The 17,138-nt window shown below is 41.5% G+C and overlaps 1 protein-coding gene across 2 annotated transcripts in view; it reads right to left on the reverse strand.

The window, feature by feature from the left end:
* Window positions 1-17,138, reverse strand: part of UNC5C (unc-5 netrin receptor C) — a 369,308-nt gene that overhangs the window by 36,069 nt on the left and 316,101 nt on the right. Inside the window, exons 8-11 of one of the 2 annotated variants that reach the window (XM_036269932.1) lie at window positions 8,963-9,019; window positions 6,721-6,912; window positions 5,762-6,106; window positions 2,924-3,011 (exon numbers count right to left, since the gene is read on the reverse strand). In XM_036269932.1, coding sequence (XP_036125825.1) covers window positions 2,924-3,011; window positions 5,762-6,106; window positions 6,721-6,912; window positions 8,963-9,019 — 682 coding nt within the window. The remainder of the gene's footprint in view (window positions 1-2,923; window positions 3,012-5,761; window positions 6,107-6,720; window positions 6,913-8,962; window positions 9,020-17,138) is intronic. The other variant, XM_036269940.1, reaches the window with a different exon arrangement.

Consider the following 17,138-nt stretch of genomic DNA (forward strand, 5'->3'; position numbering starts at 1 on the left):
CTCCCTTTAGACAGTTCACATCAGCAGATGACCAGCTGGATCCCATCCAGCTGGAAAAACACCCAGTCCAGGATGCAATAAAGGGAATCCGAGAGAAGGGAAATGGAGAAAAATAATCAGAATTTGCCCATCAATGCCTTGAAGTAACATTCGTATCTCCTGATGTCCTCACAGTGTCTTCTCTGCAAGAAGCTGTCTCTCAGGTCATGTGAGGATAGAAGCGTCTGTAGTGAGCAATAGAAAGGCACGTGTTCCAGCCTGCGCTAGAGTGAGCCGGCTGAGGCCCGCGTGTGTGCTGGTGGCACCCGGGACAGGCCGCACGTGACAGCCAGAGGCAGAGCTTTGCAGGGAGATAACCCGGGTGTGAATTCTGCTTCCCCTCAGCCCTTAACTGTGAAACCTTGGCAATGCGACTTCCGTTTCTTGAGCTTAGTTTTTTTTCATCTTTAAAGTGGATCTCGTCATAACTCGTGTAGTAGGGAGGAATAAATGAAATCAAAAGTATATTGAATAGTCCAGCCAGTGTAACTCAGTGGTTGAGCATTGACCCATGCACCAGGAGGTCGCCGGTTCGAGTCTCAGTCAGGGCACATGCCCAGGTTGTGGGCCCGATCCCCAGTGGGGGGCGTGCAGGAGGCGGCCAATCGATGTTCTCTCTCATCGATGTTTCTAGCTCTCTCTCCCTCTCCCTCCCCCTCTCTCTAAAATTAATAAAGGAAAAAAAAAATTTTTTTTAAGTATGTTGAATAAATGGTAGCTACACTTTGTATTGTGACCGTATCCTAAAACATGTGCTTGTCATTGTGTGTTTACAAGAGAAAACCCATCTGGTTGACAACAGAAAATCAGAGAGGAGGGGAACTTTCTCATTTATTGGAGACAGTTATCTTTGTGTGTTTGTTCCTTGTTGCATGGTCTCTTGTGCCTTTTTTGTTGTTGTTCGAATCTTGGGGTGTCTCTAGCTCCATTTTGACAAACAGAACTCTGATGCGGACCACATTCAACAGAACGGTTCCCGCTGCACTTAACCTCAGGTGGTGGGCCTGGCAAGGAGGCATTTTGTTTCCTTTTTTTTTTTTTTACAGTCAAAGGCAGAGGAGCCTCAAAGCAGGAGTGTCCAGCTTTATCGATTTTGTGCTTTCTCTTTTTTTCATCTAAAACATACAATTATCCTGGTCAGATGCCAACTGAACGATGGGAAGGAAAACCGAGGGAGGCAGGTGAGCGCACACGTCCTCCCGCCTCGGCGGGGCCCCGCCGCAGCCCCCTCCGGCTCGAGCTGCAGCTAAAGATAATGCTGATCAGATGGAAAATAAGAGACCGCGAACACCTCACTGCTTCTCGGCATAAAGCAGCGGCCAATACTCATTTCTGTTTAAACAGAACATCCGTGTTGGCATGGCCTTGAGAGAGGGAAGTACTTAGCGCTAACCTTGACTCTGGCCGAGAGAAAGGAGGAAAAACAATGCAAAGGGATCTTGGAGTTTGCTCATCTTCATTTCTGCTGCTGCACAGGAAGGACCCGAGGGCCCATGACTGTTACTTTGCATTCAGAATGAAAAAATGAATATTTGATGTGAGTAAATACAAGCCTTTTAGTGATTTTCTGTTGCTCAAATTTAAGGCATAAATAATGCTGAAGGAATTTTATTATTTTCTTAGACAGGCCAGTGTTTGCGTAGGTGAGCATCTGCCACCTGGGGGAAAAATGTTCCGAGTCCTACAGATTATAAATATCAACATTTCCACCTGCGAGCATGATGAAAGAGCTTTTTGGCTAACCGAAGAAGGAGACCAAAAATGGATATTTTTCTGAGGATGAGAGAGGGGAAGAGGAGAGGTAGGATGTGTTATAAGGACGTTGTAATTCTACTTTTGTCACTAATGCTGTAGGTTCGGAGCAAAAATTACATTAAGGATCATTATTTCAACAACATCTTTTATTTTAAGATCTGTGTACTTTAATGCATGAATCAGTCAGGCCTCCAGAGCACTATTTAATACATGCACTTTCTGTAGGAACTAAGCAAGAAATACCATCTAATTTATGAGGCCAGACTGAAAATTGAATTTAGGACTTCTAAACTTTTCTTGCTATTTTCACTTAAAATAACTTCATCTTTATGATTGGGACACATTTGAAATAGGACCTCCGGATTCGATCTAGTTTTAATCAATCCTAGCTCCACTTGGAAGGGCCCGGCATGGAATTTACAGGTGGTAAGCATAGAAGGAGGTTGATAACACTTAAGTTAGAAAGGGTCACAAAAAGAAGAATCTGCAGGTGAGAAAGTGTTAGGCTGCAGAGCGGGTGGCAGGTCATGGGTTAGGGTCTGTCTAATTCTTTGGGACCTTTAATTCTATAATGGGAAAAGGTTGGATTCTTGAGCCAGGCCACAGAAGCTGAGGTCTCTGTGTCTACCCATGTGTCTCTCTGGATGATCTATGGGCCACGTTTCTGTGTTTATCAGCAGTTCTCAACCTGTGGGTCACAACCCCTTAGGGGGTCGAACAACCCTTTTCCAGGGGTCACCTAAGACATAACAGTAGCAAAATTACAGTTATGAAGTAGTAACGAAAATAACTTTATGGTTGGGGGTCACCACAACATGAGGAACTGTATTAAAGGGTCGCGGCATTAAGAAGGTTGAGAACCACTGGTCTAGACCACGTTTATGGCCATTTTTTCAGCTCAGATGTCCACAAGTCCACTTGGGAAGAGATCTCAAGATCTGCAGAAGTGTCTATAGCCTCAAAGATAGAGCAAAGTACAAATTCACCTTTGATAGGTCTAGGGAAACAAGGGCATGCCAGAAGCAGGGCACTCAAGACAAAAACACTTTGGGTTTATTATTTCTATTGTACAATTCTTTCCCAAGTCAGACATTGATCCAGTCAAGTGCACCAGAAACAGCATATTTACCTCATATTTTCTTTCCTGTGCACAGTCACGTACATCTCGTAGACTCTCCCTTGGGGAACAGCCCCAGCGGGAATCAGCAAGCTTACTCCTGAACAGCAAAAGAGAAAAGAAGTCACATAAGACGTATGCATCAAAAGGAAACTTCACAAAACGCCTCTGAAGCAAGTGAAAGGGAATGAGATCTGGTGGCCACGCAGCCATAAGCCTGCTTCTTCTCTGAAGACGAGTGAATGTTCACGGCTGCCTCGCTTCCCTTCATGGTTGGCCTTGCTTGTGACCACAGCTCCCTCTGAACTCTTACGGAATTAAAGGGATCATGTAGTTTTTTAAACTCTTGTTTTATTTAAAGAATAGACAGATGGTTCCACTGTTGTTTTCCTTGTAAAAGGAGGGGAAGACCAACAACTGCTCTTAAAATTTCAAACAGCTGTAATGATGCCTTGTTTCTAATTTAAAAAAAAAAATCCCCACAGGATTCAAAGTCAGAGAAATACTAACTTCAAAAATATCAAAATGCATTTATTTCTGAAATATCTGGTTAGCATCAGTGCTATTCCGTAACAGAGTAATAAGTGAGGAAGAACTTACATCATCTATAACTCCAGAAAGTGAACAGAACCTGCTAGTTGTAGTCACAGCCCATCAAGCAGGTTTTTACTTAGTTGCTAATTAGTGCCATTTTGCAGCACAGTGGATTGACCTCTGTCCTAGCTGATTGTGCCTATGGCAGTGTTTTGCAACTTGAGCTTGTACCAGGATCACTTGGAGGATTTGCTAACGCACAGATTACTGGATTCTACCTCCAGAGTTTCTGATTTTACAGTTCTAATAAAACTATAAATTTTTGTAGCTCTAACAAGCTGCCAGGTGATGCCAACGATGGTGGTCTGTGGACCACACTGTAACCACTAGCCTGCACCCCTGCAGCATCACCTCAAAGAGTCACTCAGGGTGGGCAGCAACGTGAAGACACTTGGCTTCGTGATTTTATTTCAATCCACGCAGCTTATTTTAACTCAATAAAAATTTATGGAGCACCGTCGTGAGTACAGTGTTTGGCACTGTTGTGAATGCCAAGAAGTAAAAGATAGGGATCTTATCTTTGAAGAGCTTATAATTGAATCAGTAAGGAAATAAAATATGCCAAATGAAAGTAGGGCAATAAGAAACTTGCCCGGTCACGTTGGAAAGTTTCAAGCATAAAGGATGGAGAACCACGGAGGAGCCGCTGTGTGACTGGCTGAATGCGGAGCCCTGGCCTTCCTGCGGAGGTGGGTAACCCGAGAGCTGGGGAGTGGGTGTCACGCTGGGGCAGTGAGTGGTTCCCGGAGGCGCAGGGGGCAGCAGGCAGACCACACATGAGGACACCAAGCTTCAGTATTTTTCTTTTTTTCCATTGGGAACAATGAAAGGTACCTTTGTGTATGTGATGGGGATAAAATTGATGTAAAACAACAGGAATAAGGCCTGACGCATTTTAGGTAACACTGCTACTCTATTAAATAAAATAATGTAGGTAAATCACCATTGCCTACCACACAGAAAGTATCTAACATATGCGCCTTTCCTCCTCTCCACTCGAGCAGCCTTTGTAATCACTAGCCTATGAAAAGGCGACAGGTGTAGAAATGGGAAGGAAAGGTAGAATTCAGTAATATGATACAAAAAATTGTGAATAATGTAATGTTTAAACAATGAGGAACTATAGAATCTATTTTGACCAATTCATTTGATAAACTATTAAAAATATACTTAAAATCATGATTTTTTAAGGGGCATACAAGAGCATGAGAATTAATGAGAAAAAAAGGTGGAAAGAGCATTTTATGTAATACATGATCCTAATTAGGTAAAAGGTATAGAAAAAGAAAAAATAATATTCCATTAAATATTTCAGTTTATTAAAATATATTTTTAAACTATGGGGTGAAAAATTGCCAAGACATTGAAATGGGGGCTGAAGAAGAGGAAGAATCGAAGACAAGTTCATATTCAGACCTGAAGCCCAGCTGGCGCTGCACACTGGCCGTAAGGCCGTTGACACATATTCTGTCCTTATGTTCCACGCAGACTTTAGGTCAATCACATTCTTCTTACTGCTGTGTTTGCAAAATACGCAGTCTTGTCCAAAAGAACGAAGGTTTCATTCACAGAGGAACCCATTAACCCTTTTTGACCCACAGTTCCACACCCATTACTACTACCGAGGCTGAATACGAACCTTTAACAAACACTCTCAGTCACTAACTTAAACTCACCACTTAAGAACTTTATGAGGCTTATTCTCTAGAAGTGGATAACTAAACCATGAACTGAAAATGAAATCATACTACGAAAAACACATGATGAGGCTAAAGACTCTGTAATAAAGAGTTAATTAATAAAGACTCGATGTCTTTTATGATGTCCTCTGATCACCTAAAAACTAGTATTCTGAAGTACTGCTTCCTATAGTGAATTGGAACTGGACCAACTGATATGTTTTCTAATTAATTTGTCCTTTTCAAGTGCGCTGACAATAGCGAGAGCCTCTGGCTTAACAGGTCTTCTGCAGCTCTGTGAAAAAGGAGGTCAGTGACGATTCTAAATTCCACCTTGGCAGAAAGTCGTGAGTGTAATATTTATAGAGGAAGCGTTTTCAGAACTGGTTGCAGGAAGATGGATGGTTTTGCTGATTTTGTCTGAAGTCACGCAGATTTGCATTGAAAATAGATTTGTGTTAGAGAGGCTACATTGAACTTTTCAGGCTTGATGAAAACAAATAAATAAATTTTTTTTTTTGGTATAAAAGTATGTTTTTAAAGCTCTGTCTTTGCTTTGGAAGCCTTTAGGAATTACCTGAATTGGGGACAATAAGGTGACCCCCGAGAGAGTTGAAGGTGCCGAACGCGGTGCAGGATGGATCGGTCTGCCTCGCCAGGCTCTGACTCTTCAGACTGAGGGCCTCATTCTCCAACAAGGATTGGGTCATCTGAGGGGACAGCTTTGACGCAAACTCAGAGAGGTCATCTTGAGGGGTGACAGCACCTGAGGTGTTGTACACTTTGATTTTCAGGTTGGGCAGTGGATCCAGAATTGGAGAGTTGGTCATGGGGATTTTGTCCGAGACATCGTGTAAGGCATAGACGGGTCCCCTGTACATGGCTGCGGCTGATGTGAGGTCTGGAGGTACTGCCAGGAGATCTGAGTCGGAAATAGAAAAGTCTACTTAATTCTTCATGCAGTCAACTTACATTAGTCAGTCTCCCCCTGACACTTTCTGAGTCAAGTGCAAAGAAACTTAGCAGATATTAGAGATGTATAGACCCTGCAGTTTTGCTGAAAATAGGGCAATTAGATGACTAGGTGACACCTATATTTATATTGGCTATAAATAGACAGGTTCTGCATTTTGCTTGGTGACCATAGGTAATAGATCCCCTTGTCTATACTGGATTTGGTTCATCTGTAGACCTCTATATTCATAACCACATAAGATGTCTTGTCAAAAGAGACCCCTCAAAAAAAAGAGACTCAAGAATCAGTCAACCAGTCTATGTATTTTCTTCAAATAAAAGTTAAAAAGTATGAGAGAGAAACCTGTTAGAGAACGAGAAAAAGAAAAGATTCATGCGCCTAGTCCTCTCTAACTTGTTATGTGAATGAGGTTAATACAGCAATGAACAAAACAGACCACAGCCCCTGTCTTCACGGAGCTTAGGGTCTAGCTGAGCTGGATGATTTCACTGCTTCTGAAGACACACAGGCAGGTTACTGTTCTGTCCAAGGTGCAGGTGTGAAGCGCAGTGTCAACTGACCTTGCCTTGCGGCCTTGATGTTCACAGGCTGAAAGCCTCCATTGAGCGCCGAAGAGTCAATGATATCAGACTCAAAGTCACGGTGATTCTTCCGATACACAAAGAGGGCCACGACTACAGAAATGGCCAGGCAGACAATCACAGCTATCACGATGCCAACGTACAGAGCAATGTCATCTGAATCAGGAGCAGCTGGACGGGGGAAGGAACCATTGGACCAACTGGTTAGAGACGTTTCCCACAGTAGACATACGTATCGCTATAATTTTTTCAGACATTTACTGCCTTTTTTATAGGTTAATTTCAAATCTATCCCCAAAGCTATATAAAACAACAGTGGCCTTTCAGTGAAAAATTGTCTCTGATTTCTTTTCCTTTCTCACTCTGCATCTATCCACCCACTCATCTGTCTTACATTGGGCAGCATAACAGATCATTTCTTATAAGGCATCAAAAGAAACTGGGGCTAAAACTATCCCACACCACAGGAGAAAAAAAGCTTATTGCTAATTTCAGGTGGAAAGTTTGAAAGGTGGCCTTGACTTCACTTATAGTTCTTTAAAAACATAAACATAAACACCCTGCTAGAAATATCTGGCATGTTCTGAATCTGTATATTTATCGAACCAGAATATTTTCCTAGTGTTCGTCCAAGTCATAAAATCATTTTCCATAATACTCTTCTCACTTACCCCTAAATCACTGAAGAGGTGGGTGGAAATGGTGTAACTAAGCGAAGTCAATATTAGGGGCAAACATGTTGGATGTGTAAGGTGTGCTTTTGGAGGACCCAGAGCTGAGGAGCAGAGGTTAACACTGGTAACTCCAGGCTTTCATAGGGACTCGGTGTTATCTCTGAGAACCCGGAGCTTCTCACGGTCTCTTGTCAGAGATTTGCATTTGAGCTACTCATTACCGGAATAATATATAGCTCTACGGTGTACTGGGTAAGACAAAGGCCTGGTCCAGTGATCACAAAGGTCAGACTACCCCTGAAGGCAATGAAGCATTTGACCAACACAATGTGCAGTCTGATGGGGGAGGGGTCTGTTTCTGGGTAAAGAGAGGAGAAAATTCCTGTAAATATTACATGTTGCCTTAGTGGCACAGAACATGCTTTGATCCAATGGCAAAAGGTGATAAATAAAACAAAACAAACAAAAGTAAACCTTTCCTGAATCCTCCACTGACTTCTTTACACCTGTCTTTGGTTTTCAGTGACCCACAAAAATTTTCAGCCAAGTTAACTGAAGCTTCTTGCCTCACTGTAAAAGAGGCGATTAAACAGGTACTTCAGGTGCTCAACACCAGCCTTTTTATGCTCAGTTTTCTATATAGGTGCATTTGTGTGTGTGGGAGGTGAATATTCAGATCAGCAGGTCCCATGACCTAAGAGCTGGGGAACCACTGCTCCCCCAGACTCTCTCTCAGCCACAAGCTTTACCTGGCGCAGTGACTGCAATCACATTACCAGGGCTCAGGGAACCATCTGCACTCGCCTGTCCTGATCTGCTTGACACTTTGGCAGAGTGAAGGAATTCTCTGCTGGAAACCACTACATCTCTCTCTCGAAATTTTCTGCTTAAATGCACTGTGTGTGAAAGAACTATTACTTTTTTTTTTTTTTTCCTTTTTAAACCACTGTTTGTCTCCAAGTTTCCAGAATATCTGCTTTCCTATCAATCAAGTCAAGATTCACAGATCTTTTCGGATAACCAGCGACATCCGGAACACTCTCGGTTGTGTGAGCACAGCTTTCAAAGCGCTGACTTCGCTTTGCCGTCGGTCCTGTCTGAGGCCCCGCTGCCCGTATTCTAACCCCGGTCAGCATGTTGCACCGACATCCTTCATGTTTTATTTTACCAGGCTGTAATCACTTATTCAACATTCATGATTCCTAACCCAACAGATCTGCATTTTTCTCAACCCTTTACTTTTTAGCATTTGAACCCAGCCTTTTATTTATATCAGCATTTTTTTTTTTTTTTTTTTTGGTGATATGTTTTGCTAGCTACGGGACCCACGCTTTGAATGGAGGCTGATAGATTTTAAAGCTGGCTGAGACTTGAAATGACCCTTTCTTCTCTTCAGCGGTGAAAATCTAATTTGTTTTTCATGTTAGAATATATTAGGCGCCTATTTCCTGTGTGCACATCTGTGATCTAAAAAAAGGTAAACTTGAACTGGGGGCAGTAACGTTAAAAGATTATTCAGCAACATAAAAACCAAACATTAAACTTACAAGAAAATCCATATTCATTCTGGGTTCTCTGTTCAGTTGAAATAGGATAAATGAAACCTTGAAAAGAAACAAAAAAAACAAAACAAAACAAAAAAGGGAACAAAATCAAATTAATGAGTGAAACAAAATGAGAAGCATGGAAAATGGTTAATTGAAAGAAAAGGAAAATAATCCTGTGGTCCTTTACAATTCTGGTTCAGTACAGAATTATGATTTTTGCATCTCCTGTCTGCTCTGGAGTCTCAGTAAGAATTAATAAGTAGGCAGATTGAATTTCAGAGCAAAAACTGGTCTCGAGTCACTAACTTTGGAGTGCTTAAAGTCTTTCTTTGATTGAGCATAACTCTAATGGATCTAATTTATTTCAGACATCATGGGTCATTAGCATAAGGAAAATCTTTTTTCTTTATCCCTGCCATATGCTTTAATTCCCAGGACATACTCAGTAAGGCTCTAAACAGTTTTTTTTTTCTTTTTTATTAAATCATAACAGCTTGCTCTTGGTCTAATAGAACTAAAGGAGACCTGTCGTCATTGGTCAAAGGTTAAATACCCATTTACCGCGCCGAGCGGCACCCACCTCTCCCTGCTTCCTTTCAGATGCCCTTTTTGGGTTTTTTTGTTGTTTCCTGTCCCCTCCATTTAATAGGAACCCAATCGGTTTTGCCCAGGGACTGGGCAATTTGTCAATGCAATGGAAACTGGATGCTTTTTATTTGAAATCATTCAAAAATCAATAGGGCCCAGAGGTTACAAGGTTATTTATTTTAGGGTTTCAGAGGAATGCTGTAAATTGGACAAAATAAAAACCTCATCTCAACAGTAAATGCAGAAATAACTAGCCATTTATTTTTCTTGCTGTTTAGTATATTCCAAGGTAAGAAACAGAAAATAACAATAGTAATAATAATTAATAAATTACTAATGTGAAGTAGAAAATTAGGAGAAAAAATTTAAAATATAAAACAGTTTTGGCAATTTAAAAAAATCCTATGGAAAAATTTTAAAGTACAACTTATAACTGGCACCTGCAGTTCCCTAATATTTAAGATGCTGGACATGAGTTAATCAAATGATCTGGCAACAGTTGGATTCATCAAATGAAGACGAATAAGAAGGATGGGAATTAAACTTTCCTAGTGATACCCAAGGGCAGAAATGTAGAGAATCTACAAGAATCCCGATTAATTGTTCCCAATTAAAGGTGTGTAATGCTGTAATTCTAAAGGTAAATCTAAATTGTGCCTAGATTTTTTTTGTAGTTTGCAGAACACTCAGTTCTTACAAGCTATTTACCTATTTGGAGGGACTAATTCTGGAGAAACCCGCGGTGCCGCCTTAATGAAAGAGAGGCTTGCTGCAGCACAGACAGGTTTGTTCTGAATTAATATTTAATGCTTTACTTTCGAGCAATGATTGCAGTCTCCAACTCGGTTTTATAAATATTATATTCCTTATGCGAGGTGTCTGAGTCCATGTATTAGATTTGATTTTTATTTTAAACACTCCTGTCTGGTAATAACCTTTTTCCATTTGTGTTCTGCGAAGTCAATAATAGGACACCTGGGACATTTCAGGCATTAGAGAAAGGGTTATTTATTTTTGAAACCCAGAGACTTAAGACAATACGAGTTCACTGCCAGGAGGAGAGACCAGATCACCAGATGCTGTTGTTTGGGTAGAGATTGATGTTAAAGAGGGACGCCAAATGGTTTGTTTTTGGCAGGCGAGTGGGCCCGGAAATTGGTGTAAAACGGGATATTTGGTGAAGATCTGATGTTCACCATGAAAATGCTGAGAATCCGTGAGAGCCTGCTGGGGCCAGCAGAAGAGCTGGAGCTCATAAAGGGAGAAGCGACCTCCAGAGAGACGGAGCATGGGCAGAAATGTCTCCCTGCGAAACAGTTCTGGGTTTCCCTTGGTTTTTATGCCTGCTTCCCAAAAGAATCTCTGTTCTCGAGAGGCATACCAGGGAATATAAAAATAAACTTTATAATTTTGATTTTATGCTCACTTCCCCATACTTATGTAGATTCAGACCACTCAATAAATATTGGTGTGCCTTATGGCATTTAGCTGAGGCGTATATTTCATGGCAGGCATAGAACTGGAATCTATCCATTCATTCCTTCATCTAACAAATACTCTCGAACCTTAATATATCCTGGGTTCTATTTTGGCCATAGGGGTACCATGACAAAGGGGATGGGAAGAGTCCCTCGTTTCATTCTAGTTTAACAGAAAACAAACAAAAAATAACATAATACATGAGATCACTTCAAATGCTGAAAAAGCCCTTTCACAAAATAAAACATAAGAATGGAATGTGGTTGGGGATAAAAGGATGACAAACTTAGGGAACTGGGGAACAGTTGTTTGTTGAAAGGAAGTCTGAGCTGAAACTCGAACAATGAGAAAGAATCAGCCAAGCAGAGATCAGGAGGGGACGTGTTCCGTGAAGAGGGACAGTAAGCAAACACCCTGACGTAGAAATGGCACGGCCAGAGAGCAGTGAGTGAGAGCAAAGGGACCCTCTGAGGGGCAAGCAGCAGCAAGGCATGCAGGCCTGGGGGTTCATGACGAGGCCCCTCGAATGTATTCTAAATGAAGTGCAAATCCTGTGGTCGAATGTAATTTTGAAAAGATCGTTGTGGTTTCTCTGTAGATAATGGAGAGCAAAGTGACATCATTTTATGGATGGTTTCCACAGCACATGGGGAATGTCTACCAATAGGTACAGCAATATATCTGATGAAGTGTTTGCCTTTGATGTTGCTGGAAGATAAAATAAGAGAAAGAAAGTCTCACTGATCGTTATTCCTTATGGCCAATTAGGACCAATCTAGCCAAACTGTTATTTTCCTACATGGGAAAATTTAAAACGGAGCAGTAGTCCACATATTCGCCAGTGGTTCAACACCCCAGTTTGCTCTGTTATGGGAATACTGATAAAGAGTTTTGGAAAGCAACTCGTAAAACTTCTCCATCCTTTCAAAACACTTCTCCAACGATCGCACTAAAACATCACTTAGGAGGCTGGGAATCAGAAAACAAGGGGATTACTGTTCCATCCCTTAAACGAGGGGAACAGAATCACTTTCTAGAGTTTGATTTTATACTCCTCTCCCTGATCCGCCTCTCATGGAACAACAGGAGACATTTTCTTCTGCTAATGAGGTGACCCTGCGGAGAGCAGGCCGAGCAATAATGAAAAATAATATCTCTTGCAGAACACAGTGCAAAATAATTGTTTTTGGTGTCACTATCAATAGCCTGGTTCATAAGTTAGGGATTTCAGCTACTTTTCCTACGACTTGAAAATAAGGCAGGCTTAAAAAGCACCATGGCTGTTGGTTGAGGCAGAGAAACTGACTTTTTCAGGTTTGTGAACTGCAGTTTGAATCCTAGCTCTGCCCCTTCCTTCCCACAAGAGCTTGGTCAAACTACTGCACTTTCCAAAGCCTCAGTTTTCTCATCTGTGTAAGGAGATAGGAATAACCACTCCCATACTTTTGTGGAAAGGAGAGATGAGATTTGTAAAATGTTGGTATATAGCAAGCAATCAATAAGTGACACCTATGCAATATCAGCGTGATGCACAAGGTAAGTACATCAAGACGCTGGGTTCTTCATGGCTTTTATTTGTAGAACTGAGGCAACCTGTTATTTAATGAGTGACCTTAGGAAATTTGTTTGGATTTCAGGTTCCCTGGTAATTACAGAGACAAGAAGCCCAGTTTTTCTGAGGAACCACGAGCCATGCACTCTTCTAAGTACTGTATACTTTTCCACCCTGTCCTTTCAAAGAGGCTTGTTCCTGGCCTCCGTGGCTTCTGGCAAAGATAGAGTGGCATGTTGCAGAAGTAAATTTCCAAGACTAGGGTGCGACTTGCTGCTAAAACGGTTTGTCAGCCAGAGCTGGTGCCACTTCTCAAGGGGGTATTTGAAAATGGGGCAGGGGAGGTGTTCTTTGGTGTCATAATGATCAGGGGGTTGTTTGTGGCATTTAGTGGGTGAGGGCTGAGGTTACTCACTTACTCAATGGGACTTCCTTGCCCATTGGTTTCAGTAGCCTCAGCAACTGCAACTCGGGCAAAGCAACCCAGAACAGTGCTTCTGCTCCAGGGCACGCTCATGCCCGATGGCCTCCTGGTGTTTTTGTTGTTGTTTTTGTTTTCTAATTTTAAAGAACATGCATTTTTCAATGGCAAGACTTTCCCGACCGGGGAGAATATGGATTGGGAGAAGCTTCATTGTGGTGAAAAACTGTAAGTGCGGACATGAGCAGTTTGAAAACCAGAGCAAGAGCAGGCGGTCTTAGATGGTGACTGAAATGCTCCTTATGCCACTAAGCCATCTCATCATCGCTCAAAATATCCTTTCAAGGGGCAGTTTAGTCAAGCCTTTTTCAGATGAGGAAGCTAAGCCCTCAAGTTGAGGAATGGTATTTTAAGGTTATCAAAAATGTCGAGACTGAAATTTGCTTTCAACCTCTTGGCAGTAAAGCTGACAGCGTGGTTGTTTTGCATTGTTCAACTCTGGGTGGGTTTGGATGGTCACTATTTCAATTTTCCGGCTGATAGTGGCAAAGCGACTTGAGGAAAGAATGACTTTTCCTAGTTTTCACAAGGTCATCCTTGATTTTTACTTTTATTATTTTGTTAATCCTCACCCAATAATATTTTTCCATTGATTTTTTTTTTTTTTTTTGACAAGAGTAGACGGGAGGGAGGGAGGGAGAGAGAGAAACAAAATAAAACATTGATTCGAGAGAGACATATTTGATTAGTTGCCTCCTAAATGTGCCCCGACTGGGTAGGGATCAAGCCTGCAACCCAGGTACATGCCCTTGACCTGGAATTGAACCCATGACCCTTCAACCCATGGGCTGATGCTCCAACTGCTGAGCCAAACTGGCCAGGGCACAAGGTCACCCTTTAGACTACAGGTGGTGTTGCCCATACTTTTCAGCTGGTGTCTAACTGTTATAAAAAGTGAGTCCATGCCCAAGTGTCTTAAAACAGAAAGAGAGCTTTTCTCAGTTTTCTACTGTAGTAAGTAACTAGTCATCCTTAAGTAAATGGCTCGAAATTGTGTAATAATATGTCCGAACATAACCTATTTGGTGAATTTATAGTTGGGAAATCTCACATTGCCAGAAACCATGTGTAAATCTTAATTTCTCCAATAAATAGCAACTGGTTTAATATTTACAGTCTTAAAAATTCTTTTCCTGCTTTATGGATGACAGGTGATAGCCAAAAATAATCACGATTTTATGATTACTTTTTAAAAAGATAATATAAACTGTTTTAATGCCATAGATAATATTTTAATGGAAAAAGTTATCAAGCAAATTTATTTATGTAAAAAATGTCAGAGCATCCCCAGGCAGGTTTAAATGCCTCAAAACCAGTCTATGCCCTCAGTGGCTCACAAACCCCCAGGACGTTGCCGTTAAAATATCAGTGATTAGCCCTGGCTGGCTTGGCTCAGCGGTTAGAGCGTCAGCCTGCGGTCCAGAGAGACCCGGGTTCGGTTCCTGCTAAGAGCAAGTACCTTGGTTGCTGTTTGTCCCCGGCCCTGGTTAGGTCGTGTGGGTGGCAACAACTGGATGTGTCCCTTTCACGTCGAAGTTTCTCTCTCTCTCTCAACCTCCCACTCTATCTGAACAAAAAATGGAAAAATGCCCTTGGTTGAGGATAATAAAACATATATATCATTGATTAGAATTTCCTACCATAACCCTTTTTGTCTGCAGGCTAAGGAGCAGGAGCATGGAGTGGTCAAGGGACTTGCCTAACATCACAAAACTGGAGAAACAGCAAACACTGGGTGCCCCACTCTTGGGCTAAAAGCTCAACAGCCTTTCAAAGTGTTGCCTGGCTGGTGTGGCTCAGTGGTTGAGCATTGACCCATGCACCAAGAGGTCACCAGTTTGATTCCTGGTCAGGGCACATGCCCAGGTTGTGGGCCAAGTCCCCAGTGGGGGGCATGCAGGAGGCGGCCAGTCGATGTTCTCTCTCATCGCTGTTTCTCTTTCTCTCTTCTCTCCCTCCCTCTCCCTTCCTTTCTCTCTAAAATCAATAAAGGGAAAAAAATAATAAAGTGTTATCTGGCATTAATTGGTAGATTTAAATGATGAGAGACAAGAAAATAATAGAGAAAGGCATGATATGTTCATGGATTACTTTGCATTTCAGTGGTTGAATGAGGTGTTGCTAAAATAACAGAGTAATTTCTGCCCTTAAATGAAACAACGTCCAAACCAGTGTCTGTGGTTTCAAGCAAGAGAAGAGGCACACCAAATTTGGGCCTTTCTATTCTGATGTAACTAGAGAGCCAAGCTAGAATAATGTAGCCGTTAATGCATAATCATCACACTGCATTTGGCATTAAACCCTGCAATAAATACATATTTAAAAGAGAAACATTGCTTTTCTCAAATAATACCACCAGGACAAAGAATAAATATCAATCATCGGAGGGACACTACCCATCAGAAGAAAATCACATTTTAAAGCAAAAAATGCTGACAGTTAGTTGCTTCCACTATCTAAAAGCCCACAGGAGAAAAGCTGTGTTTGGAAGTGTGGCCGGCTTGGTTTCACACGTTGTCTCTGACACTAACTTACAGCGGGGGCTGGGTGGGCTGTCTCAGGTTTACACCTCAGCTGCTTTTCAAGGCAGAGCTATTATTAGGGGATTATCAAAAGTTCTGTGCGTTGGGCTATTTTTGTACTTTTTGAGTTTTATTAACTCAAACTCAGCTCAACTTTGCTGTGTGGCCATGTGTAACACAGGAGGTGGGAGTCAGAAACACTTCATGCCAGGGCTTAAAGTCAAGGCATCAGGTAGAAAGGGAACAAAATTAAAATAATATCTGCAATTCCTTTAAACTGAAATATATGTGATACAGTAATTTTTACGTCCACCAAAGTTGGAAATAAAAACTCCCTTGCTTTAAATTAGTTATCAAGTCTGGCCAGTGTGGTTCAGTGGTTAAGCGTCGACCCATGCACCAAGAGGTCACTGGTTCAAATCCTGGTCAGGACACACGCCCAGGTTGTGGGCCTGATCCCCAGTGCGGGGCATGCAAGGTGACCAATCGATGTTCTCTCTTATCCATGTTTCTGTATCTCTCTCTTTCTCACTTCCTCTCTCTCTAAAATTCAATAAAGAAAAAAAATTAAAAAAATAAAAATAAATTAGTTATCAAATTCCAAGCCAAAGGAAGATGGGTGGAGTTTTATAAAGTGTGCCTGCTTGCCTTCAAGGTTTGCTCATTATATATATATATATATATATATTTTTTTTTTATCCTCACCCGAGGATATTTTTCCATTTTTTGTACAGATAGAGTGGGAGGGAGAGAGAGGAAGGGAGAGAGAGAGAAACATCAACATGAAGGGACACATCGAGTGGCTGCCACCCGCATGACCAACCAGGGCCGGGGACAAACTGCAACTGAAGTACGTGCCCTTAGCGGGAACTGAACCCGGGTCTCTCCGGACCGCAGGCCGACGCTCTAACCGCTGAGCCAAACTGGCCAGGGCTGCTCATTATATTTCAATGTGGAGCTGCTTCTATGACCTTCATACACAGGAATTGATTTTATGATATTGTGAGGATTTAAAAAATAGAGGATAATTCAATATTTCATATGGGGGTTGGAATATAAATTATGAATACAACTCAATTATAGTTTAGAAAAGCATTGTATTCTATAAAAGTACATGTTCTTAAATCATCCAGTTTTGGGTCAGTTTTTGTCATACTTATCTACCTGAAGTATCCTAGACCACTTCAAAGGATCTGTCCTCATTTTTATGATCTTAGCATTAGAAGAATCTCTTTCTTGATGGAGTTTCCCCTTTTCTCAACCTAGCTGCTTGGTCTTTCTACTTGCCAGTGACTTTACCAAAATCTGTGATTTTTCTCACCTGGATTACATTTCTTTGGCTACAAGTGTTCTTATTGAAAAACAAAAACCAAAACAAAAACCTCAAGGGTCGTTCAAAACAAACATGTCCAGGTTTTGTTTTTTCCTTTTAGGTCAGTTCTTATCTGGCCAGCCCATCAAGATTGCACTAATGATGTCAAAGGTCAGGTCTGTCAAAGACACTCAGGTCATTTATTATAATTTATCACTCTTCTGAGGGTTTATTTATCGACA

This window comes from Molossus molossus, unplaced genomic scaffold (genome assembly GCF_014108415.1).
Source record: "Molossus molossus isolate mMolMol1 unplaced genomic scaffold, mMolMol1.p scaffold_m16_p_1, whole genome shotgun sequence".
NCBI classification, from domain to species: domain Eukaryota; kingdom Metazoa; phylum Chordata; class Mammalia; order Chiroptera; family Molossidae; genus Molossus; species Molossus molossus.